Source organism: Orcinus orca, chromosome 11 (genome assembly GCF_937001465.1).
Source record: "Orcinus orca chromosome 11, mOrcOrc1.1, whole genome shotgun sequence".
NCBI lineage: Eukaryota > Metazoa > Chordata > Mammalia > Artiodactyla > Delphinidae > Orcinus > Orcinus orca.
Window position 1 is genome coordinate 1,044,670 of NC_064569.1, and position 26,919 is coordinate 1,071,588.

The 26,919-nt window shown below is 43.6% G+C and overlaps 1 protein-coding gene across 6 annotated transcripts in view; it reads right to left on the reverse strand.

Annotated features, from left to right (window-relative positions):
- BCL2L13 (BCL2 like 13) overlaps positions 1–21,487 on the reverse strand; it is a 66,755-nt gene extending 45,268 nt beyond the window's left edge. For 2 of the 6 annotated variants that reach the window (XR_004480215.2, XM_049694849.1), the window contains exons 1-2: positions 20,989–21,484; positions 9,761–9,931 (exon numbers count right to left, since the gene is read on the reverse strand). Coding sequence is in view for 4 of the 6 variants with exons in the window: in XM_049694849.1 (XP_049550806.1) it covers positions 9,761–9,881 (121 nt within the window). In the remaining 2 variants the exon portion in view is untranslated. Of the gene's footprint in view, positions 1–9,760; positions 9,932–20,988 lie in introns of all 6 variants that reach the window. The other 4 variants (XR_007470276.1, XM_004286267.4, XM_033417398.2 and 1 more) reach the window with 4 other exon arrangements.
- Positions 21,488–26,919: the final 5,432 nt, after the last annotated feature.

A 26,919-nucleotide genomic window follows, 5' to 3' on the forward strand; every position in this document is an offset into this window, starting at 1 on the left:
GACAATGTTTAGCGAGTGGGTAAGACTATGCACTCCCAGTGCGGGCGGGGCCCAGGTTCAACCCCTAGTCGGGGAACTAGATCCCGCATGCATGCCGCAACTAAGAAGCCAGCACGCTGCAACTAAAGAGCCCGCATGCTGCAACTAAAGAGCCCGCGTGCCGCAACTAAGACCTGGCACAGCCCAAAAAAAACAATGTGTGTAAAAACTTAAAAAGATGTGCTACATGGTATGACAACCTATAGGACACATTTATTTTAAATGGCAAGCTCCTCATAAAAATAGTACTCTGATTCAGCAGTTTGACTCTAGACAATTTAGAAAAGTAAGTAACTGGGGAATAGTAAAAAGCAACACATAGAACCTCTCTTAACTACCCTCCACAAGTGATGTGCTGAGTTACAAGACCCACTGCGGGCTGAGCACATGTGTACAGGGCGTGTGCCTACCAAGAATCAGTTATCGTTCTCCCAGCCTGTTTAGGAAAGTTATACTGGGAATACTGGGACTTCCCTAGCAGTCCAGTGCTTAGGACTCTGTGCTTCCACTGTAGGGCGCACGGGTTCGATCCCTGATTGCGGAACTAAGATCTCACAAGCTGCACAGCACGGCCAAAAAAAAACCATTATACTGGTCACTGAAATTCTGTAATTTATTTAAAATCACAGATATCATTGAAAGATGACATGCAAAGAGGCGTGATATTTCTATGAAAGCTAAATTAAATGTTTTGAGAAGTGGCTTTAAAAATACCACATCAAATTGGGTGTGACAGAAACAACTAAAAGACTGGGGAGAATCATAAAAGTTTAGAATGACTCTTCACAGAAACTGCTTCACAAGTGTCTCTATGTTCTTGCTCCACTTTAAATAAGCATAAATTTAAAACAATAGGTAATAGATATAGAGGTATGGTTTATGGTAGAAAGATGACATGGACTTCCAATCAACAGACCCATATTCAAAAACAAAAAAGCCTTGGCTGTACACCAAAATTGCTATGTACATTTATTAACATTTTAAGTTAGAATTTCTTACGATAAACTCTTTATTTAGGATACCCTTTTGCCTTGACTTTTTCAATTAAATTCCTACTACCACTGTTAGTCACCTAGGTGGCCCGGTGGATAAGACTCTGAGCTCCCAATGCAGGGGTCCAGGTTCAATCCCTGATCAGTGAATTAGATCCCACAAGCCGCAACTAAAAGATCCCACACGCACAAGGAAGATCATGTGTGCCACAACTAACACCCGGCACAGCCAAATAAATAAATAAATATTTTTAAAACATTTAAAAAAGGGGGTGGTGCTCTGTAGTAAACCAAAAACTGTACACAGCAGTGCTACTGATGTTTAAGATGACACAAACATGCAACAACGGAGATAAAATACACAAACACGCAAACATGTTTTAAGATAAAACAGTGAAAAAAATCGCAAATAACTGACTACAACTATTTGAAAGCCATGTGCATACTGATTAATATCAGAGGACAACAGAGAGTAAAATAGCTGCTGTGTGAGTTTGCTGAAATAATCAATATTTCATATCACATTTTCTTTTATGAGTTTGTTTGTTTTGCGGTACGCGGGCCTCTCACTGCTGTGGCCTCTCCCGTTGCGAAGCACAGGCTCCAGACGCACAGGCCCAGCGGCCATGGCTCACAGGCCTAGCCGCTCAGCAGCATGTGGGATCCTCCCGGACCGGGGCACAAACCTGCGTCCCCTGCATCGGCAGGCGGACTCTCAACAACGGCGCCACCAGGGAAGGCCCTTTTATGAGTTTTTAAAGCCATTTTGAAGTAATTTTGTTTAAACAGCAGCCTACCTCGGGGTACTTAAAATATGATTCAAAGTTTAAAAACAGAACACACCCACTAGTTACAATGTCAGCATTTCAATGAACTTTCTTAGGACATCTTTGGTCATCCCTCCTGCTAGAAAGGTACTGGAGCCCATCATTTCTCAATCTCAACATTACCCTTTTTTACAAATTTTATTTATTTTTAAAATTTTATTATTTTTTAACATCTTTATTGGAGTATAATTGCTTCACAATGGTGTGTTAGTTTCTGCTTTATAACAAAGTGAGTCAGCTATACATATACATATATCCCCATATCTCCTCCCTCTTGCGTCTCCCTCCCACCCTCCCTATCCCACCCCTCTAGGTGGTCACAAAGCACCGAGCTGATCTCCCTGTGCTATGCGGCTGCTTCCAACTAGCCATCCATTTTACATTTGGTAGTGTGTATAAGTCAGCGCTACTCCCTCACTTCACCCCAGCTTACCCTTCCCCCTCCCCATGTCCTCAAGTCCATTCTCTACGTCTATGTCTTTATTTCTGTCCTGCCCCTAGGTTCATCAGAACCCATGTGTTTTTTTTAGATTCTATATATATATGTGTTAGCAATTGGTATTTGTTTTTCTCTTTCTGACTTACTTCACTCTGTATGACAGACTCTAGGTCTATCCACCGCACTACAAATAACTCAATTTCGTTTCTTTTATGGCTGAGGAATATTCCATTGAACATATGTGCCATACCTTATCCATTCATCTGTCGATGGACACTTAGGTTGCTTCCATGTCCTGGCTATTGTAAACAGTGCTGCAGTAAACATTGGGGGGCGTGTGTCTTTTTGAATTATGGTTTTCTCAGGGTATATGCCCAGTAGTGGGATTGCTGGATCATATGGTAATTCTATTTTTAGTTTTTTAAGGAACCTCCATACTCTTCTCCCTAGTGGCTGTATCGATTTACATTCCCACCAACAGTGCAAGAGGGTTCTCTTTTCTCCACACCCTCTCCAGCATTTATTGTTTGTAGATGTTTTGATGATGGTCATTCTGACTGGTGTGAAGTGATACCTCACGGTAGTTTTGATTTGCATTTCTCGAATGATTAGTGGTGTTGAGCATCTTTTCATGTGTTTGTTGGCAATCTGTATGTCTTCTTTGGAGAAATGTCTATTTAGGTCTTTTGCCCATTTTGGGGTTGGGTTGTTTAGTTTTTTGATATCGAGCTGCATGAGCTCCTTGTATATTCTGGAGATTAATCCTTTGTTACTTTGTTTGCAAATATTTTCTCCCATTCTGAGGGTTGTCTTTTTGCCTTGTTTATGCTTTCCTTTGCTGCGCCAAAGCCTTTAAGTTTCATTAGGTCCCCTTTGTTTATTTTTGGTTTTATTTCCTTTTCTCTAGGAGGTGGGTCAAAGGAGATCTTGCTGTGATTTATGTCATAGAGTGTTCTACCTGTTTTCCTCAAAGAGTTTTATGGTGTCTGGCCTTACATTTAGGTCTTTAGTCCATTTTGAGTTTATTTTTGTGTATGGTGTTAGGGAATGTTCTAATTTCACTGTTTCACATGCAGCTGTCCAGTTTTCCAACCACCACTTACTGAAGAGGCTGTCCTTTCTCCAATGTATATCCTTGCCTCCTTTACCAAAGATAAGGTGACCATATGCGCGTGGGTTTATCTCTGGGCTTTCTATCCTGTTCTATTGATCTATATTTCTGTTTTTGTGCCAGTACCATACTGTCTTGATTACTGTAGCTTTGTACTATAGTCTGAAGTCCAGGAGCCTGATTCCTCCAGCTCCGTTTTTCTTTTTCAAGATTGCTTTGGTTATTCAGAGTCTTTTCTGTTTCCAAATTGTGCAATTTTTGGTTCTAGTTCTGTGAAAAATGCCATTGGTAGTTTGATAGGGATTGCACTGAATCTGTAGACTGCTTTGGGCATTACAGTCATTTTCACAATGTCGATTATTCCAATCCAAGAACATGGTATATCTCTCCATCTGTTTGTATCATCTTTAATTTCTTTTAACAGTGCCTTATGGTTTTCTGCATACAAGTCTTTTGCCCCCTTAGGTAGGTTTATTCCTAGGTATTTTATTCTTTTTGTTGCAGTGGTAAATGGGAGTGTTTCCTTAATTTCTCTTTCAGATTTCATCATTAGTGTATAGGGATGTGAGAGATTTCTGTGCATTAATTTTGTACCCTGCTAGTTTACCAAATTCATTGATTAGCTCTAGTAGTTTTCTGGTAGCATCTGTAGGATTCTCTATGTACAGTATCATATCATCTGCAGACAGTGACAGTTTTACTTGTTCTTTTCCGATTTGGATTCCTTTTTCTTTTTCTTCTCTGATTTCTGTGGCTAAAAGTTCCAAAACTATGTTAAATAATAGTGGGCAACCTTGGCAACCTTGTCTTGTTCCTGATCTTAAGAGGAAATGGTTTCAGTTTTTCACCATTGAGAACGATGTTGGCTGTGAGTGTGTCATATATGGCCTTTATTATGTTGAGGTAGGTTCCTTCTATGCCTACTTTCTGGAGAGTTTTTATCATAACTGGGTGTTGAATTTTGTCAAAAGCTTTTTCTGCATCTTTTTCTGATCATATGGTTTTTATCCTTCAATTTGTTAATATGGTGTATCCCACTGATTGATTTGCATATATCGAAGAATCCTTGCATTCCTGGGATAAACCCCACTTGATCATGGTGTATGATCCTTTTAATGTGCTGTTGGATTCTGTTTGCTAGTATTTTGTTGAGGACTTTTGCATCTATGTTCATCAGAGATTCTGGCCTGTAGTTTTCTTTTTTTGTGACATCTTTGTCTGGTTTTGGTATCAGGGTGATGGTGGCCTTGTAAAATGAGTTTGGGAGTGTTCCTCCATCTGTTATATTTAGGAAGAGTTTGATAAGGATAGGTGTTAGCTCTTCTCTGAATGTTTGATAGAATTCACCTGTGAAGCCATCTGGTCCTGGGCTTTTCTTTCTTTTTTTTTCTTTTCTCTTTTTTTTTTTTGCGGTACGCGGGCCGCTCCCGTTGCGGAGCACAGGCTCTGGACGCGCAGGCTCAGCGGCCATGGCTCACGGGCCCAGCCGCTCCGCAGCATGTGGGATCTTCCTGGACCGGGGCACGAACCCACGTCCCCTGCATCGGCAGGCGGACTCTCAACCACTGTGCCACCAGGGAAGCCCCTGGGCTTTTCTTTGATGGAAGATTTTTAATCACAGTTGCAATTTCAGTGCTTCTGATTCATCTGTTTATATTTTCTATTTCTTCCTGGTTCAGTCTCGAAGTTTGTGCTTTTCTAAGAATTTGTCCACTTCTGCCAGGTTGCCCATTTTATTGGAATATAGTAGCTTGTAGTAATCTCTCATGATCCTTTGTATTTCTGCAGTGTCAGTTGTTACTTCTCCTTTTTCATTTCTAATTCTGTTGACTTGAGTCTTCTCCCTTTGTTTCTTGATGAGTCTGGCTAATGGTTTATCAATTTTGTTTATCTTCTCAAAGAACGAGCTTTTAGTTTTATTGCTCTTTGTTACTGTTTCCTTCATTTCTTTTTCATTTATTTATGATCTGCTTTTATGCTTTCTTTCCTTCTGCTAACTTTTTTGTTGTTCTTCTTCTTCTTTCTCTAATTGCTTTAGGTGTAAGGTTAGGTTGTTTGAGGTTTTTCTTGTTTCTTGTGGTAGGATTGTATTGCTATAAACTTCCCTCTTAGAACTGCTTTTGCTGCATCCCATAGGTTTTGGGTAGTTGTGTTTTCATTGTCATTTGTTTCTAGGTATTTTTTTGATTTCCCCTTTGATTTCTTCAGTGATCTCCTGGTTATTTAGTAGTGTATTGTTTAGCCTCCATGTGTTTGTATTTTTTACATTTTTTTTCCTGTAACTGATATCTACTCTCATAGCATTGTGGTTGGAAAAGATCTTGATACGATTTCAGCTTTCTTAAATTTACCAAGGCTTGATCTGTGACCCAAGACATGGTCTATCCTGGAGAATGTTCCATGAGCACTTGAGAAGAAAGTGTATTCTGTTGTTTTTGGATGGAATGTCCTATAAATATCAATTAAGTCCATCTTGTTTAATGTGTCATTTAAAGTTTGTGTCTTCTTATTTATTTTCATTTTGGATGACCTGTCCATTGGTGAAGGTGGGGAGTTAAAGTCCCCTACTATTATCGTGTTACTGTCTATTTTCCCCTTTATGGCTGTTAGCATTTGCCTTACGTATTGAGGTGCTCCTGTGTTGGGTGCATAAATATTTACAATTGTTAAATCTTCTTGGATTGATCCCTTGATCATTTGTAGTGTCCTTCTTTGTCTCTTGTAATAGTCTTTATTTTAAAGTCTATTTTGTCTGACATGAGAATTACTACTCCAGCTTTCTTTTGATTTCCATGTGCATGGAGTAGCTTTTTTTTTTCCATCCCCTCACTTTCAGTCTGTATGTGTCCCTAGGTTTGAAGTGGGTCTCTTGTAGACAGCTTACATATGGGTCTTGTTTTCGTATCCATTCCGCCAGTCTATGTCTTTTGGTTGGAGCATTTAATCCATTTACATTTAAGGTAATTATCAATATGTATGTTCCTATTACCATTTTCTTAACTGTTTTGGGTTTGTTTTTATAGGTCTTTTCCTTCTCTTGTTTTTCCTGCCTAGAGAAGTTCCTTTCGCATTTGTTTTAAAGCTGGTTTGGTGGTGCTGAATTCTCTTAACTTTTGCTTATCTGTAAAGGTTTTAATTTCTCCATTGAATCTGAATGAGATCCTTCCTGGGTAGAGTAATCTTGGTTGTAGGTCTTTCCCTTTCATCACTTTAAATATGTCCTGCCACTCCCTTCTGGCTTGCAGAGTTTCTGCTGAAAGATCCCCTGTTAACCTTATGGGGATTCCCTTGTATGTTATTTGTTGCTTTTCCCTTGCTGCTTTTAATATTTTTTCTTTGTATTTAATTTTTGATAGTTTGATTAATATGTGTCTCCGTGTGTTTCTCTTTGGATTTATCCTGTATGGTACTCTCTGTGCTTCCTGGACTTGACTATGTCCTTTCCCACGTTAGGGAAGTTTTCAACTATAATGTCTTCAAATATTTTCTGAGACACCTTCTTCTTCTCCTCTTCTTCTGGACCCCTATAATTCGAATGTTGGTGAGTCTAATGTTGTCCCAGAGGGTCTGAGACTGCCTTCAATTCCTTTCATTCTTTTTTCTTTATTCTGCTCCCTGGCAGTTATTTCCACCATTTTATCTTCCAGCTCACTTATCTGTTCTTCTGCCTCGGTTACTGTGTTATTGATTCCTTCTAGAGTATTTTTAATTTCAGTAATTGTGTTGTTCATCACTGTTTGTTTGCTCTTTAGTTCTTCTAGATCCTTGTTAAATTTTTCTTGTATTTTCTGCATTCTGTTTCTGAGATTTTGGATCATCTTTACTATCATTACTGTGAATTATTTTTCAGGTAGGTTGCCTATTTCATCTTCATTTATTTGGTCTTTTAGGTTTTTAACCTTGCTCCTTTGTCTGTAACATATTTTTTTGTCATTTCTTTTTTTTTTTTTTTTTGGATGATTGGTGCTGTATTCCTGTCCTACTGGTTGTTTGGCCTGAAACATCCAGCACTGGAGTTTGCAGGCAGTTGGATAGAGCTGGGTCTTGGTGCTGAGATGAGGACCTCCAGGAGGCCTCACTCCGACTGATATTCCCTGGGGTCTGAGGTTCTCTGTTAGTCCAGAGGTTTGGACTCGGAGCTCCCACCACAGGAGCTTGGGCCTGATATCCGGCCTGGGAATCAAGATCCTACAAGCTGCACGGCACAGAAAAAAAAAAAAGAAAAACAAAAGGAAGAAAGAAAGACAAAAAGGAGCAGTACAATATCAAAAAATAAAAAACAAAATAAAATTAATAAGATAAAAAATGTATTAGGACAAATAAAACTATAATTGAAACAACTGCAATAAGGTAAAATAAAACCACAGCGGAAAAAAGAAAGAAAAAAAAAGTGCCTTGGCCTTGGGGGGGTAGTTTAGGCGGGGCGTGAAACTTAGGCAGGGCTGGGGTTTAGGGTGGGGTGGGACTTAGGCGGTGGGGGGTGGGGGTGTGAGCATGGGGCAGAGCCTAGGCAGGGCGACCTTCAGTGTGGGGCGGGGCCTCTGCTTAGGACCTGCCCAGAAGGGGAGAGGCAGCATGTGGAAAGGAGGGCCTCTGGAGTGTGGGGTTCTGGAGTCTGGAGGTAGGGCCCTGAGTGAGCATGTGTGGGTGGGGCTTAGGCCCAGCACATTGGAGGGGGTCTCAGGGGGGGTCTCTGAGTGTAGAGGTGGGGCCCTGGCTGGGGGTGCAGGGGCGGGGCTTGGGCTCTGCACAGCAGGAGGGAGGCTCCGAGGGCAGAGGATTAGGCCGGGAGCCCAACAGGCTCCCCAGTGCCTGAGTAGACAGGGAAAGTGCTGGCCCCGTTCCCATCCATTCCTTCGCGCCCCTCCCCCACCGTCTCCCCCAGGGTCTCCCCAGTTGCTGCTGGACCCCTAACCGTGGGTGGGTCCCGCTGGGTGGGTGGACCCCTAACCGTGGGTGGGTGCCGGTCCCGGAGGTCCGGCCTTTACTTTTGCTCCCCCTTCCCTGCCTCCCACTCCCTCAGGACCCGCGTGGCTGGAGGGGGCCTGGGTGGGCAGAGGATCAGGCTGGGGACCTCAACAGCTTCCCAGGGGCCCAAGTGGACAGGGGAAACCTGGCCATGCCCCCTTTTGATCCTCTGTCCTCCCAATGGTTCCCCAATTTCCCCCTTCGGGCGTGGGATCCCTTCCCCTCCCCCAGCCACCCCTCAGGGGCTCCTGTCCCATCCGGCCTCCACTTCTCCTCCCCCTTCACTCCCCCTATGCCCACGTCCTCCCCAGTCGCTGGGGGTTCCTCTCGTCCCCTTAGGTGTCCGTGGTCCCCCACTGGTGCCTGGTAGGTGCCCTAGTTGTGAGTAGACATGAATTCCGTGTCATCCTAGTACCAACACTACCCATTCTTGAGCTAAAATAGCAGCAAATAAATAAGAACTACCTTCATGGCTGTAGTAAAAATCTATGGATAAGAATATTTAAGATGATGATGTTGCATCTTAACGAAGAAGATTAATTCAGCCTCTAGTAACTGTTTCAAGCTTCGTTTGGCAAATTATTTAAAGAAGGACATATACAACTTCGTGATACAAAGAACTGCGCTAAAAACTCTCTAAGTCTGATCGACTGTTTACATCTAATATCCCTATTACTATATATAAAATAAACAACAAGGACCTACTGTATAGCACAGGGAACTCTACTCCATATTTTGTGATAACCTATAAGGTAAAAGAATCTGAAAAAAAAAGATATATATGTATATATATATATAACTGAATCACTTTGCTGTACACCTGAAACTAACACAAGATTGTAAATCAACTATACTTCAATTAAAAAAAAACCCTAATAGCCTTGAAAAAAGGTAATTTGAGGAACTCAACTGTGTTATAAACTTTAAAAATAATTATATAATTCTAATCTATGGCTTGCTAAGTATGAAATCTCTAAAGGCAGATGGGTTTCTGTTTATTTACATTTTTCCCTGTACCAATGGCAATCATTTAAAATATGGAGCTCTTGGGAATTCCCCGGCGGTCCAGTGGTTAGGACTCCAGGCTTCCACTGTAGGGGCCATGGGTTCAATCCCTGGTCAGGGAACTAAGATCCCGCAAGCCGCATGGTACGGCCAAAAAATAAATAAATAAAATATCGAGCTCTTAAAAAACATGAAAAGTCATGCTTGTGGGAATGGATGAGGGGATGGGAAGGGATGGAGTGGCTCTTAATTCTTTAAGAGCCTATTAGTATTATTCAATCTTATAACCAGAGCTATAAGTTACTTAGATACATATAATTTTGCACACATGAAGTAATTATTACTACTTAATACAACCACCACAAGCCAAAGATAATACCTTGGGGTGAGGAAAGATGTTGCTCCTGCAGCTTCTCCAGAGAGAGGAGTCCCAAGTAGCTGAGGACAACATACTTTGTTTCATAGTGAAATCCTAGAGGCACAGTAGTAGAGGACGCCATGGGGTCGGCTGGCAGAGCTCCGGAAAGGTCTACTTACAGATGTGTAAAACCTAAAAACATAAAAGTATTTTTTCAGTTTACAGTTTATTACAGGGGCTTCCCTGGAGACACAGTAGTTAAGCATCCACCTGCCAATGCAGGAGACATGGGTTTGAGCCCTGGTCCAGGAAGATCCCACATGCCGCGGAGCAACTGAGCCCATGCGCCACAAATACTGAGCCTGTGCTCTAGAGCTCGCGAGCCACAACTACTGAGCCCACATGCCACAACTCCTGAAGCCCGCACGCCTAGAGCCCATGGTCTGCAACAAGAGAAGTCACCACAACGAAGAGTAGCCCCTGCTCACCACAACTAGAGAAAGCCCGTGCATAGCAATGAAGACCCAACACAGCCAAAAATAAAGTAAAAATAAATAAACGTATAAAAAAGAGAATAAATAAAGTTTATTACATGCCAGTACATTTTCCCATTGACTCCAACTATTCAACTAAATACCAAAATAAATATTTCTTGGCCTTTTTTTTCTCAGTAATCTTTAAAAAACATAATTTAATTTATTGACAAGTAGGAATTTATTTATTCGGATATCAAATCAAAAGCAAATTTCTGGGCTCCCCTCATGAGGCAGTAGTTAAGAATCCGCCTGCCAACGCAGGGTACATGGGTTCGAGCCCTGGTCCGGGAAGATCCCACATGCCACGGAACAACTAAGCCCGTGCACCACAACTACTGAGCCTGCGCTCTAGAGCCCGTGAGCCACAACTACTGAAGGCCACGTGCCTAGAGCCCGTGCTCCTGAACAAGAAGCCACTGCAATGAGAAGCCCACACACCGCAACGAAGAGTAGCCCCTGCTCGCCACAACTAGAGAGCGCCCGCATAGCAACAAAGACCCAACGCAGCCAAAAATAATAAATAAAAATAATAAAGTTCCCTTAAAAAAAAAAAAAGAAAATTTCCCTTTCTACCTCTCCCTAGTTACTCTATTTTCACCTATGTGGCAAAAACACTAGCTCTGCCCTCTCTTTACCTTCCCCCCAGAGCCAGCATATGTTCTCTTATTTCTTTTACTAGTAAAGCCTACTAAATTTCAGCTACGTCCATGGCCACACAGCTGCAAACAACATTTCCCTGTTTCCTTTACAGCTTCGTGTGCTACAAGGTTAGCCTGAGCCTGAGGAAGAAGAGCAGAAGTTACATGTGCAATGTGGTGGTGGCGGGGGTCTCTCCTTGAAGACTTCCTCTTTCCTCCTCTCTGGGTTTGAAATGTGCATATGGCAGACACCTCACTCTGACATGCAAACAAGGACACCACTCCAGGGGACAGCACGAGACAGAAGGGACCTGGGTCCCTGAATGACCCCGTGGAGCAGAGCTGCCCTGCCCGCCTTGACCACTAGCCTCTGACTCCTATTCAAGCCACTTTATTCTGAATCTCTTCAATAGGTACTTTAACTTGTATCCTAATCAATGCAAGTAAAATTCACTTCTCCATGTGGACTTAACAGCTGTTTTACATACCATGTACCCCCCTTTTTAAAAGACATACTCTCTTAGCAACTTTCAAATATGCAAGGCAGAATTATATACTATAGTGACCAGACTGTACCTTACATCCCCAGGACTTATTTATTTCACAATGAGAAGTTTGTATCTTTTGACCCCTACTACGTACCTTAATAGTTGTTTCAAACCAAAATGTCTTATTAAGAAGTTTCCAAATAATTGTTTTCTACTGAAAACAATGATACAGACTGTTTTAAGATCTTAAGAAATATCTGTGCATTGGGCACAAAGGCTTAAGCTCAATCGCCTGCCCTCAGGAGTTTTCTATCAAGTAGAGGAAAACAAAAGCATAGAAACAAATAAGAACAATAAAATTCTGTGATACGAGTCAGTATACATGAGTGGGAAGGGCAACCCAAAACAAGGAACAGGTAATTCTCTCGAGAGAAAGAAAAAAGAAGTGGAGGGCTTCCCTCGTGGCACAGTGGTTAAGAATCCGCCTGCCAATGCAGGGGACACGGGTTCGAGCCCTGGTCTGGGAAGATCCCACATGCCGCAGAGCACCTAAGCCCGTGCGCCACAACTACTGAGCATGCGCTCTAGAGTCTGCGAGCCACAACTACTGAGCCCATGTGCTGCAACTACTGAAGCCTGCACACCTAGAGCACGTGCTCCACAACAAGAGAAGCCACTGCAATGAGAAGCCCGCGCATTGCAACGAAGAATAGGCCCCGCTCGCTGCAACTAGAGAAAGCCCGCACACAGCAACGAAGACCCAACAGAGCCAAAAATAAATAAATAAAATAAATAAATTTTTTAAAAAAAAGTGGAAATCAGGAAAGGCTTTATAAGGTAAAATCTGAGCAGATCTTGGAACGTGAGTGATTAGTCACCAACTGACCCAGCTGGGGAATGGGACGACGTGAACTTTAGATGTCAAGTAGACCCGGAAAAGGCACAGAAGTGTTTTGGAACAGCAGGGAACAACACAAAAATTACCCACTTGACATGGCAAAGTCCTATGATACAAGGATGGGGCTCACAGTAGTCAGCATGTGGCCTGCCTCGTATGCTACAGGATGCTTGGCAGCTCGGGTTTTATCCTGTAAGCTGGAAAATTATTTTAACCATGTCCATTAACGAACCCGCAGAACTGTATGCAAATTCTGTGCGCATGAGCATTTTTTCTGGAGGGAAAAAAAACCACTCAATTTCTTTCGGTAGCCTCTCAGATTAGATCATGATGCAAAAAAACGCTAGGAACTCTGTAGAACACCAGTAGGAATCACTGAAGGGTTTTGAGCAAGAGAAGCACATGAACAGATTATATTCTAGAAAAATCATCCTGGAGGCAGTGTGGAAGCCAGAACGGAGACTGGAGGCAAGGACACAAGTTAGGGTAATACTGGAAAAACCTGAACAGGAGCGTATGAAGGCACGACCCAGAGCAGGAACACAGGGAAGGAGAAGGGGACACAGGGAAAACTTGCAGATGCGTTTGAAGATCTGTGAACCAACTCAACGGCACTCACCAGGCAGCTGTACAGAACGTGGCGCTGCTCCTACTGCCCAAGTCACACAGTACAGCAAGAGCTGCTTGGGGGAGAGGATGACCAGTTCACTTGGGGGCGTACTGAGCTGTAGAATGCCCACAGCCGGCAAGGTGGAAATGAACAAAACGCTAGACATACAGGCCTTCAACTCAGAACGAGGTCTGCACTGGAGATAGAAAGCTGTGGCCTGCGCAGAGGCGGGTCTACAGCATCACCTACGGAGAGTGGACGGACAGCAGCGACGTCCAAGGGGAGGAAGCGCCAAAGTTTCCAGGAGGTGGGAGAAGGGGTGGCTGGGTTTGAAAAAGCATATTCATGCTTGGAAAAGCAAACATTACCTACTGTTTTCAGATTATAAGGTATAGAAAATAAATCTGAGTAAACCTTCAATCTTCTTTGTATCACTGACTCTCAGTGAGAGGATGGGAGGGAAGAATCACATACCCCCCGCCCCAACCCCGAGCACCACCAGAAGAGGAGCCAGAGATTTTTATTTATCAAAGGGAAAAAGGGTTTTTAAAAAACATGTTGAGAAACACTGGTTTAATCTGAAAAAGAAACCCAATTAGAATTCAAGGCAAAACTACCATTTCAGGGCTGGCCAAAAAGATGAGAAGCTGGCAGAGGAGCCCGCTAAGGTCTGCAGTGGACAGGCAGAAAGGCATAAAGGGGACAGGAGGGTGTGCTCAGAGTCGGGGGAGGCGCTTCGGGAAGAAGGCAGTACAAACAACACACCAAAAAAAATGCAACGTCAAGATGATGTCCCCGACAGGATGGGCTAATCTGACTGGCAGGGCAACGGCAGAGGCCAGGGACGTGATGAGCGAATGGAGGACTTCCCTGGTGATGCAGTGGTTAAGAATCCGCTTGCCAATGCAGGGGACACGGGTTCGAGCCTGGTCTGGGAAGATCCCCCATGCACCACAACTACTGAGCCCGAGTTCTAGAGCCCGCAAGCCACAACTACTGAGCCCACGTGCCACAACTACTGAGCCCAAGCGCCTAGAGCCCGTGCTCCACAACAAGAGAAGCCACCTCAATGAGAAGCCCACGCACGGAAACAAAGAGTAGCCCTCGCTCGCCACAACTAGAGAAAGCCCGTGTGCAGCAACGAAGACCCAATGCAGCCAAAAAATAAAATATAAATTAATTAAAAATAAAAAGGAAGAAATGAGCAGAAAAGAAAAAAAAGAGTGAATGTAAAGTGAATCAGTAGAGAAAATGGGTTTTAGTCTATTCTTTCATGGTTTGAAGGGAAGACAAGAATGGAGGCTGGGGAGAGAGACAAAGGGTCTGAGAGTTCATTAATTTTGTTTTGTTTTATATACAATGAAAGAGACTTAAGCACGTTTACATTCAGTGGAGAAGCCAATGAGATATAAATAGAGAGCAAGGAATAAATGATTAAGTTCCAAAAGAGAGGAGAAAAGAGCAAATCAGTAACAAAATTTAACGTATAAAAAGTCTCAGAATTTTTTGGTAACAGGAAAAAAGAAGTACTCATCTTCTGAATAATGCTTTATATTTTAAATATATTTTATATTTAAAAAAATTGATGTTCTAGAATTTGTTATAATCAAATTTCCTGTATTTATCCATGCACCCCAATGTTGGCTGCGTACTATTTAAAGTAGCCAAGACATGGAAACAACCTAAATGTCCACTGATAGATGAATGGATAAAGAAGATGTGGTGGCAATAATGCCATTTGCAGCAATATGGATGGACCTAGAGATTATCATACTAAGCGAAGTAAGTCAGACAGTGAAAGACAAATACCATATATCACTTACACGTGGAATCAAAAACAGGACACAAATGAACCCATCTAGAAACAGACTCATAAACATAGAAAACAGACTTGTGGCTGCCAAGGGTGAGGGAAGTGGGGGAGGGATGGATTGGGAGCTTGGGGTTAGGAGATGCACACTATAATATCAAGGATGGATAAACAACAAGGTCCTACCGTAGAGCACAGGGAACTACATACAATTTCCTGTGATAAACCATAATGGAAAAGAATATGAAAAAGAATGTATATGTGTGTGTGTGTATATATATACGTATAACAATCACTTTGCTGTACAGCAGAAATTAACACAACATTGGGAATTCCTTGGCGGTCCAGTGGTTAGGACTCGGCGCTTTCACTGTCGCGGCCCAGGTTCAATCCCTGGGTTGGGGAATTAAGATCCCACAAGCCTCGCAGCCAAAAAAAAAAAAAAAGAAAGAAAAAGAAATTTACGTAACATGTAAATCAACTATATTTCAATAAAACAAAATTTTAAAAAAATTTCTTGTATTTATCAAAAATCCGTATCTCTTAAGACACTTTTAGTTACACACCAACCCAGATGCTACAGACAAAGCACAGTTTACCAAGTATCCAAACTGGATTTTTAACCTAGTGCTCTTCAAATTTTCTTACAAATCCCTATCAACTAACCATAAATACCATCTTTTTTTCCTTAAATTTTATTTATTTATTTATTTTGGCCGTGTTGGGTCTTCATTGCTGCACACTGGTTTTCTCTAGTTGTGGCGAGCAGGGGCTACTCTTCATTGCAGTGGCTTCTCTTGTTGCGGAGCACAGGCTTCAGTAGGTGTGGCACGTGGGCTTAGTTGCTCCGTGGCATGTGGGATCTTCCCAGACCAGGGCTCGAAGCCGTGTCCCCTGCACTGGCAGGCGGATTGTTAACCACTGAGCCACCAGGGAAGCCCCATAAATGCCATTTTAATCATGGATTTCATAATTCTCCACTATAAAGTCCTCAGCTCTAGTACACATGTTACTATCCATACGTCCACACAGTTGGTGACTGCTTCCATGACACTCAACCATTCTCAATGACTCACACTAATGGAGAAGCTGACCATACATACTTCCATCATTTAAGTTTAGTGCATGGTCTTTAGGCTTCAAATTTGTCTCTGACGTTCCAGTCATAAACAAACGAGACCCGCAGGATATAACATCCTTCCAACTCCTCTAACTTCACCTGAGCTGCCAGCTTATAGCAGCGAAGCAGCTTGTTCAGGCCTGTGTTTAGGTGATGGGGCAGGCAGACCTCAGAAACACTACTATGTGTCTACAACACAGGGAATATAGCCAGTATTTTATGATAGCTATAAATGAACTATAACCTTTAAAAACTGTGAATCACTATGTTGTACAACTGTAACATACAACATTGTACATCAACTATACTTCAATTAAAAATAAATAAACAGAAAGAAATGCTATCACAGGTCTCGTGCATTTGTATTAAATTACAATTTCTCAAAGGCACTGAAAATATGCCAAGTGTGAACTCTGCAGCACTGCTGCAGGGTATTCTGGGGAGAGAGGGCATCACTCCCTCTGCATACTCGGTGGTGACTAATCTGCATATTGCACAAAGAGCTCTTGCATTTCTATAAGATACCATAAATAAATCACCTCTGCACGAGACCTCTATTTCTGAAGCACTTTTCCACGTGTTGTCACAGTAATCCTGCACACCAGAAGGAAAGGATAACAGTCTCAACTTTATTGATGGACAAACAAGAATAGACAATTTATTTGCCCAAAATCGTAACAGCTAGTTAACAGTGCAACCACTTGGTTGAGTACATCCTCTTCCGCTCCGAACTCTTAGGCCTTAACTGTATTCATTCAATACACATCTCCTGCAAGCCAGGCAACGTGCTGGGTGAGAGGAACACAGAGGTGGAAACACTAACACTAATGATAACAGGAAAAAATGGTAGAAAAACAAGGCAATTTCCCAAATATCAGACACCCACAATACCAAAAGAAGCAAATTTGTCAATTTTCAGAACGGGACAGGGGGGCAAAAAGGAAAAAGACAGGTTAAAGAAAAAGTAAATATGATCTGAGACCACCACCCAGAGCTTTCCTGGAAGCAGGGGACCAGGCTCAGGTCCACCCCACTACTTACTCACCAACCAGAGGACATTTCATGCCTAAGACAGCTCAAGCTTCCTTTTAAATGATGAAAAAGACATAGCTACTTTTACTCTTTAAATTTTACCTAGAACTCTACAGAATTCAAATTAGGTATAAGTGTTCTTGGTATCAAGAAGTGATTAAGTACAAGAGTGATCTTCAATATAAAAACTCCTGCTTTTTATACAATTCTAACAACCTACTGAATACAGTTGTGTTACCCAGCTGTTTCTTTCTCTGCCTTACACCTTTAATTTGCTCTTCTCTCAAGTTACAGGTAGCTGTCAGCCAGATGGACAGCCTGAGGAAGCTCTGGGTAACTTAATCCTGTGTTTATACATACATTTGGTGGCATCTCCAAAACATCCATGATCCTTCAGTAACAAATGTAATATCCACAATCTTACAATAAATCGTCTTTTTTTTAAAACCAGATTTCTATTATGAGTACCAGTGCAAATCCCAGGATGTTAATAGATAGTACTGTGGGAATTAGGCACATTTTATGAACAGTAACCAGAAGGTATACAGCAACTATTAAATTCTACTTTAAATTCTTATGAAAAGCAAATCTGCAGCAACATGAGTTTTTTGTAGTTGTTTCCCAACCTTGTCTGATCATAATCATCTTGGAAGCTATTAAAAACAAATTTCTAGGGCTTCCCTGGTGGCGCAGTGGTTGGGAGTCCGCCTGCCGATGCAGGGGACACGGGTTCGTGCCCCGGTCAGGGAGGATCCCACATGCCACGGAGCGGCTGGGCCCGGGAGCCATGGCCGCTGAGTCTGCGCCTCCGGAGCCTGTGCTCTACAACGGGAGAGGCCACAGCAGTGAGAGGCCCGCATACCGCAAAAAAAAACAAAAAAACAAATTTCTAGCACCCACATCAGAAATACTAACTTAGAATATCATACCTATATTCTATTTCTTAACCCCATAGAACCACAGCAGAAAAATATTACAATCTAACATGATGTAATTATTTCAAGAAGCTTTGTATTTAGACTATCTCCTCCCACTAAAATAAAATTGTAATAAGATTGTTAAATACTGCAATAATGTGGAGTTGAGTAGATATACAATCCCAGTTTACAAAGAGAAAAGTGAAAATCCACAGATAATTCAGTCACAAATGAAAACTCTGGAGTTTTAAGCACGGACAAAGTTTTTGATTCCCCGATCCCAGTCTCCAGACCCACTGGTGGTTTTAGCAAAGAATTTTTAAGCTCCACGAAGTAGCATGAAGTCCAATGACTTTATTTCTTCAATCTGTACTTTATTAGGTATCATACAATTCTAGGACTTTCTGCAAAAGAAAAGTTACATAATCCTAATTAAAATTGTGAAACTGTAAAAATTTCACTGGGTCCAACTGAGAAATGCAACTAAGCATTTGAAAACTCAGCAGACACTAACTATTTCAGTGTCCACTGTCCCTTTCCAACTGGAACGTGCCTAACTGAAGACGCCAGTTCAATCCTGTGCTAAGGGCCGTCCAAAAATGTTTCCATTCAGCAGCTGGCACTCCAACATAATGTACTTAAAGAGGAATGCCTCACTCTCACTCTCCCCACAAACACACAGTCAGGCTTCCCATATATGAGTAGATAACGCACATAAAAGGGAAACATGAAAGTCAATTTCTCTGTTCCACTCCTACGTATGTGCCACAGAGAAATGAAAACACATTGTCTATGCAAAAACGTTCACATGAATGGTCACAGCAGCATTACGTATAACAGCCAAACAGTGGAAGTAACTGCCCGTCAACTGATGAATTTTAAAAACGTAGTCTATTCATACAATGCAACATTATGTGGCCATAAAAAGGAAAGAAATGCCACTACCTGCTACAACATGGAGGTAAAAGCCAGTCACAAAAGACCACATATTGTATAATTCTGTTCATATGAAATATCCAGAACTGGGGGATCTACAGAGAAGTAAAACAGTGGCTGCCTAGGTGGGGGAGTGTGGGAATAAAGAATGACTGCTAATGAGTACAAGGTTTCTTTCGGGAATGAAAACTGCAGTGATAGGTGCACACTCTGTGACTACACATGTGAACAACTTAATGGTATCTCAATAAAACACTACTTAAAAAAAAAATCAGCAACTCTGAAAATAGCCCCCTTCCTTCAACCCTGTTAACATATATTAATTAAGAACTCTTGGGCTTCCCTGGTGGCGCAGTGCTTAAGAATCGCCTGCCAATGCAGGGGACACGGGTTCGAGCCCTGGTCCAGGAAGATCCCACATGCCGCGGAGCAACTAAGCCCGTGAGCCACAACTACTGAGCCTGCACTCTAGAGCCCACGAGCCACAACTACTGAGCCCACGTGCCTAGAGCCCGTGCTCCGCAAGAGAAGCCACCACAATGAGAAGCCCGCGCACCCCAACGAAGAGTAGCCCCTGCTCGCCACAACTAGAGAAAGCCCGCATGCAGCAACGAAGACCCAATACAGCCATAAATTAATTAATTTAAAAAAAAAAAAAAACTCTTGGGGGGGGACTTCCCTGGTGTCGCAGTGGTTAAGACTCTGTGCTCCCATTGCAGGGTGCCTGGTTCCATCCCTGGTCGGGGAACTAGATCCCGCATGCATGCTGCAACTAAGAAGTCCATGTGCCGCAACTAAGACTTGGCACACCTTAAACAGACAAATAAATAAATATGTTAAAAAAAAAAAGAACTCTTGGGAATTCCCTGGCGGTCCAGTGGTTAAGACTGTGCTGCCATGGCAGGGGGCGGGGGTTCCATTCCTGGTCCGGGAACAAAGATCCCGCATGCTGCGCAGAGCAGCCAAAACAAAAAAGAACTCTTGGTGACCACTTATTTGGAATAACATATGCATCAAAATCAAGTTTGAAAAAACTATGATTAAAAAGCAGGATGGTGGTACTGTGATTGGTTAAAACTGCTGCTTTGTATGTCTAAAATGTTTCATAAGAGAAACATGTTCTTAAAACAATACTTATTGTTGCAAATCACTTGTCCTAAAAGCTGAGCAAGATATGTAGTAAATATTGACTAACTGACGGGCTAACGAGCACCTTTTCTCTACAAAACGCCTTGGACTCAACCGTCTGTATCCCTCAACCGAACTCAATTACTGGGGTACGGTCCTCCGTAAGAAAATCCATCCTTTGGGGAAAAAAAAAATACTGAGAATGGTACTTGACCAATCAGAGTAGAAGAATTTTCAAAGTCCCTAACGGCCTATTATCAAACGAAGAATATTCCAGAGTGGTTTAAAGATTTTCAATTTACAGTGTACATTTATTTATCCCGCGATGTACGTGAGGTATAAGCAGTTCACCACCTACACGAACACTTGCTTAATTTTCTGGGAGACTGAAGACAAGAAGGTGCTAGAAGGGTGTAGCAGCGCATCCAAGGTCACACAAGTCAGGGCAGAGACCAGCTCTCTGGTTTACACCAAACCTCCCGGGGAAATCGCACTGACAGTTTCGCTGGAGGACTTGCTTGTTTTGCCCCACGTCGCAAAGAAACAGGGGAGAGGGGAGACCGTCAGTTTCGTTAAGAACTTGTACAGAAACCGGGCGCTGGCTGCACGGGTAACCGCGCGCTCGTGCGGGCATCGGGCCGACTCCGCAGGGCGGCGGCCAGGGCCCAAGACAGCGGGCCCGAGGCCCCGGCTCCCAGCGGGGAAGCCCCATCTCGGAAAGTCCCGGCACGAAGGAGAGACACTCGGGGTCGGCCTGGGATGGTGGAAGAAAGACCAAAGGAAGAAACGACCTAGCGCGAACCGTGCCTCCTCTAAGGGTGGCAAAAACGAACACGTGAAATAATAGCAACAGCAATGACAGCGGCGTCGGAGCCGCCGGGAGGGGCACCGGGAACCTTGGGTTGAAGCCGCGGCGCGGCCGGCTGGCGGGGACCCAGGCCGCGAGCCCCGCGCACGCACCCCTCGCCCGAGGCCCACGCCCGCCGACCCGCGCCCGGACGCGTCTGAGGGGCAGCGGAACGGCCTCGCGCCCTCAGCCTCTCACTGCCCCCCATCTCCCGCGTCGGCCTCGGGACGCCTCGGGCGAAGCTGGGAAAGGGCCCGGCGAGGCCTGCCCGCAACCCCGCTCCCCTCACCTGGTCCAGGCCCGTGTCCCCGAAGAGGTGAAAACGCGGCGGCGGCGGCGGCTCCGCACAGGATCCCACAGCGGCGGTGGCGGTGGCGGTGGCGGCGGCGGCTCCGACCCGCGGTCCTAATCTACCGCCGCCGCCATGTTGGCGGGTGAGGTCACCCGGCGTGCTTCCGTCAGCGCCGGCGTCGGGGCGGGGAGCCGGGCGCGCCGCCAGGGCGGACCCGCCTTTCCAAGAGGAAGCCCGGACCACGGAGTCCCGGAGGCCTCTTGGCGCAGGTGTGAGCCGGAAGAGCCGCTCTCTCCCGGCCTGCTCGCCTCTTGGGGAGCAGCTCTATGGTTCCGGGCGGCGGCGGCCGGGGACCGCTGGGAAAGAGGCGGACTCGGACGGGCCCACCGTCGTGGGTGCGGAGGCTGGCGACGCTCGCCGGAGGAGCTGTAGGCGAGCCGGCTGACCGAGCGTGGAGTCCCGGGAGCTGCGGCGCCGCAGCGCCGGGTGGGGGGCTGGGCCTTGAGGGTACGGAGCGGGCGGGGGAGCGGGGCGCCGTAGCGCAGCGAGGAAGGAACGCATCTGCAGCTGCCACTGGGAGGCGGGGCGGTGTCTCCACCGCGCCCTGGAGGAGCCACTGTGTCCGGGCGCCTGACATGGTCGGGCGGAGGAGCTGAAGGCTGCCTGAGGACAAAAGGCCGATGGGCAGTGCCTGCTAGTGGGGTCAAGGGTTCTTTCTGGGGTGACGAAGATGTTGTCAGGGTGATTGTGCTGGTGGTTGCGCAGCTTTGTGAATACACTCACTTGAAGCCGTTTAATTATACTCCGTTGTACATTTCAAAAAGGTGACTATCTCAATACAGCCGTGAAAAAAGAAGTGATAAAAACCTGAACTGATAATGAGGGTGGGTGGCGGAATCCGAAAGAAGGTTGGAGCTCCGAGGCTTTGGGCCCGAGTGACTGAGAACTCGGGTGGTGCTGTTCATAGTGAAATCGGACAGATTTGCCAAGGAGAGACTTAGTGAGCTAAGAAAACTATCAATAGTTCCCTAATAGTACCTATTAACCAGGCCATATTAAATCCCCCCGATTCTCCAAGTAATGGCTCTTATAGTTTTTTTTAACATCTTTATTGGAGTATAATTGCTTCACAATGGTGTGTTAGTTTCTGCTGTATAACAAAGTGAATCAGCTATACGTATACGTATATCCCCATATCCCCTCCCTCTTGTCTCCCCCCTCCCACCCTCCCTATCCCTCCCCTCTAGGTGGTCACAAAGCACCGAGCTGATCTCCCAGTGCTGTGAAGCTGCTTCCCACTAGCTATCTGTTTTACATTTGGTAGTGTATATATGTCAATGTTACTCTCTCACGTCGTCCCAGCTTACCCTTCCCCCTCCCCGTGTCCTCAAGTCCATTCTCTATGTCTGCGTCTTTGTTCCCGTCCTGCCCCTGGGTTCATCAGAACCTTTTTTTTTTAGATTCCATATAGTTTTTGATTTAAACCAGGATCATGCATTGCATTTGGTTGTTAAATCTTTTAACAGTCTTCTAGTCTTAATTTTTAAAAAGTTGACTTTTTGAATTATACAATGGAAATTAGCAATAAAAGAGAAGCTGACCGTTGTTACATGTGACCATATGGATTAATCTCAAAAGCGTTGAGTCAAAGAAGCCAGACATAAAAATGTACCTACTGTGTGGTTTATATGAATTTCAGGAACAGGCAAAATTAATCAATGGTTATAGAAATCAGCACTGTCGACTGGGAGTGTGGGATTGACTAGAAAAGAGCTTTCTCTCTAGGGTGATGGAATTAGTCTATTGTGGTGATCACACAGGTGTCGGAACTCATCTAATTGTACTTTGTAGGTCTATGCAGTTCATTGTATGTAAATTCCAAAAAAAAAAGTCATACGGAATAATTCTGTGTAGTTAGGTTGCCAATTTGATATATGGTTAAGTAAATTTCAGATTGCTTTCAGTTTTAGGGTTTGCTTTTTCCCCCTTTTTTAATTTTTTGAATAAATACCACAAGGATAGCATATGGCCCAATGGAACAGAATAGAAACTTCAGAGTGGTCCACTGATTTTCAACAGAGACAATTCAATGAGGAAAGAGATAGTCTCTTCAGCAAATGGTGTAAAATATATAATGCTTTTACAAAACTTAATCACAAGCAGTTCGTGGGTTTTGGGGTTTTTTTTTTTTTCTGACGGATCTTATGAGTGACACAGAGACCTAGACTGTAGCCTAATGTGATAATAAAATCTAAACTCTAGATTCCACTCATTCTCATTCATCAGTTATTGAATGCCTACTATGTATGTACCGGGCAGTATGCTGGATGCCGGCAAAAACCATGACGTCCCTCTTGTGAAGCTGACGTTTTCGTTGGAAAACCAGATAAGAACATAGAAATGAAACGAAAAAAACAAAGTAGTTTAAAATTGTGGCATGTCCTGAAGTAAACAAACAAGGGACAAGAGTAGAAGATTAAGGTGACAGGGTGTTGATGCAAACCTCTCTCCAAGGAGGGGATATTTTAAGTTGAGACCTAAAGACTGAAGAACAACCCAAGGGGCAAGTGCAGGAAAAGATCTCAGGCAAAAAGCTAGAGAACAAACCAGTAAAGCTTGGAGCTGGTGAGAAAGGGAGGAGTGATGAGGTCAATGGGCAGGGCCAGCTCCTCCAGAGCACACAGGAGCCACCAGGGGTTACAAATTAGGGAGTGATTAGAGACCAGCTAGGTTTTAAATTACTTTCTGCTGTGCGGAAAACTGGTTGGAAAAGGCTAAAAAGTGCAAAGCACGTAAGGTAGACTTCCACTGCTTTCTGCCACCATTTGTCTTTTCTTTTAAAAATTAATTCCTCAACATTCAAAGACATGCTTTTCATCTACCTCCAGTTTCTGCACTCCCCAGCAGACAAACTGAAGCCTTACCTTATCTATTCTAGTGACTCAGTTTCCAAATAAACCACAGACTGAGGCCTTAGCTTGGGAGCAGGTAAATCCAGGAGCACGCAAACCTTCTCTTAAGTGACTAACCTGAAAGGAATTTAGGTCGGCAGTTTTGGTGAAGCCATAGTCAACAGGCTTATCTGGGAGTGGGATTTTCGGAATTTCTCTGAAAAGCTGTTTTAGTAAAACTTCTTCACAAGACCTAAGCTAGTATAGGAGGAAATTGGATTTGGAAAACTACTAACTAGTTAATCTTTGCATGGGCTCATGATAACTTTTTCAGTTGTGCTTCACTCTGTGAAGCTTACCACGTTCTTACCAGATAGCACCTGGCCTGTTCCTCGGTGAGTCAGCAGAATACTGCAGAAAGCAGTTGTAAGAGCGCTGGCATCGGGGAGAGGGAAGCAGCACAAAAGGCGATGTTAAGTGTGCCTGTAACACTCTTGTATTTAAAAAATGAAGTCCTAAGGCAGATGTGACAAATGTTCATTGTCAACTCTGGGTGGTGGTACATGGTACATAGACATTTGAATTCTTTGTACTTTGCTGTATTTTTTAATGTCTGAAAATAATGATAAATCATAAAAATCAGCACTGTTTTCCAAAGAAGCAGAAGCACATTGATCTCTGGATAGTATCACATGTCTTCCAGACATTGTTTTCATAAGTGATTAGACATGTATTAGATTGAGGCTCCCAGTCTTCAGCCTCAGATATTTGCAGAACACTGTAAAAATAAACAGGAGGAGGACTTCCCTGGCGGTCCAGTGGTTAAGAGTCCACGCTTCCACTGCAGGGGGCATGGGTTTGATCCCTGGTCGGGGAAATTCTGCATGCTGTACGGTGCAGCCAAAAATAAATAAATGGGAGGAAGGACTGTAATCCAAACGAGTGAATACCACCTCATCCTGACCTAGCTTGCTGGAGGCATGCATATGCCTGTCTTCTGGGATGATGAATGAAATCATTAGTGCAAAAACTAGTTAGATGAGAGAAACAAGCCTACCATCTGGTTCAGTTGATTAGACTACCGATCAAATTGCGATCAAATGCATGGATTTCTGTCGCCCTGTTAGGTTTACTGTTTTGTGGCTGAACCCTTCCCTTATCCAACACCACCACTTTTCTCAAATACGTGTACCAACTTGTCATACGCTACAAAGAACAGTGTCCACTAGCACAGCTGGACAATAATTTGGCATCTGTATTAAGAGCCTTAAAAATGGGTGTGCCATTCCCATTAAAAGGACATGCAATGCACTGAGGACACGATATCACACATGTACTTCTCCTGTAATGCAGCACCTGAATGTAATTATGAGGAAACTATCAGATGAAACCCAATTGAGGGACTTTCTACAACTGGCCAATTCAAATGACTAGTACTCTTTAGAAACGTCAGTATCAGGAAAGACAAAGTTTGAGGAACTATTCCGTATTAAAGGAGACTAAAAAGACAAGGTAATTAATACAATAGGTGATGTTGGATTGGATCCTGGATCAGAAAAGAAAATATTGCTACGAGGAATACTAATGGAATATGGCAAAATTTGAATATGGACTTACTAAATTTCCTGAATTTGACGATATACACCCTTAGTCTTATGAAACACACACTGAACTATTTATTGACTCATGCAATTTTATATATATATATATATACACATATGAAAGTGATAAAGCAAATATAGAAAAATATTAATAGTTGGTGAATCTAGGTGATGGGAGTTTATTGCACTATTCTTACAACTTATATTTGAAATTCAAAATAAAAAGCTAGTAATAAAAATGTGTGTACCCTTTGGCCCATAATTCTATTATTAGGAATCTATCCTAAAAATAAGTTTTCAAAGTATTTTTTCTTTATAAAACGTGGGCTCGAATTTCTCCCTTAATTTTCTGAATAATTTTCTGTAAATGGATCCTGGTAATGATGTTGAAAAATTCACATGCTCATTCAGAATTACAAATAAATTCTGTAGGTAGTCCACCCTAAAGAACGTGGAGCATACCTCCTCACTCCTTAAGTGTGGGCTGCACATAGTACATCTTTCCAAAGAGTAAAGTATGGAAAGGGGAAAAAAAGAGTAACTTTACAGTGGAGAAACCTGACAAGCACTGCTTCAGCCAAGTGATCACGGTCAACAGCAACAGTCAGAAACCAGGCTGACAGCATGAACCCTTGATGTGATGTGATGAAAATGGCTTTCCCTCCCCAAAACCCACAACCCCTGACCAATTATGTGAAGATCCCCAGAGGTGCATCTATAATATACCTAACAGTATCCCTCAAACTGTCAAGGTCAACAAAGAGGGAAGTTTGAGCAACTGTCACCCCCAAGAAGAACTTACGAGACACGTCAACTAAATGAAAGGTGGTAACCGGGCTGGGGTCCTGTAACAGGAAAAGGGCATCAGGGGTGTCACTGAGCAGGACCCTGTGAGGCCTTCCCAGAATAGACCCTCACCCATGTCTTCCGCCTGCCCTTTGTCTGCAGAAAAACTTCAGTCAAGGAATACATTTAATCAGACAAGTGGGAAAATGCAGAAAGGCGAACAGTCAAGCAAGCCAAAATAATAATACGTTAGCCATTACACAGTCAGGACCTTTAGCTCTCCCTCAGGGCTATACAGTTAATGTTCTCAGCCGGGTCCTTCCAGCTGTTCTGCAGACACTGAAGCCCCCACCAGGTGGGAGAGGTTAGCTGCTCGCTGCCCACAGCACACAGGCCTGAGACCGGTTGGAACTAGAAGGTTGATGATGCTGATTCCCGATTACCTCACCAGCAAGCAATCAGAAGAAGCTCCACGAGCTCATCATGCCCTGTTCCTGGAACACTGTCAGACTCCTCACCACCCCCTCCAGGTGGGACACACTGTTTTGAGGGCATTAGCCTGCCGTGGCCCCCTGTGCCTGGCAAAGCAATAAAACTATTGTTTTCTACTTCACCCAAAACTCCGTCTCCAAGATACAATCCGGCACTGG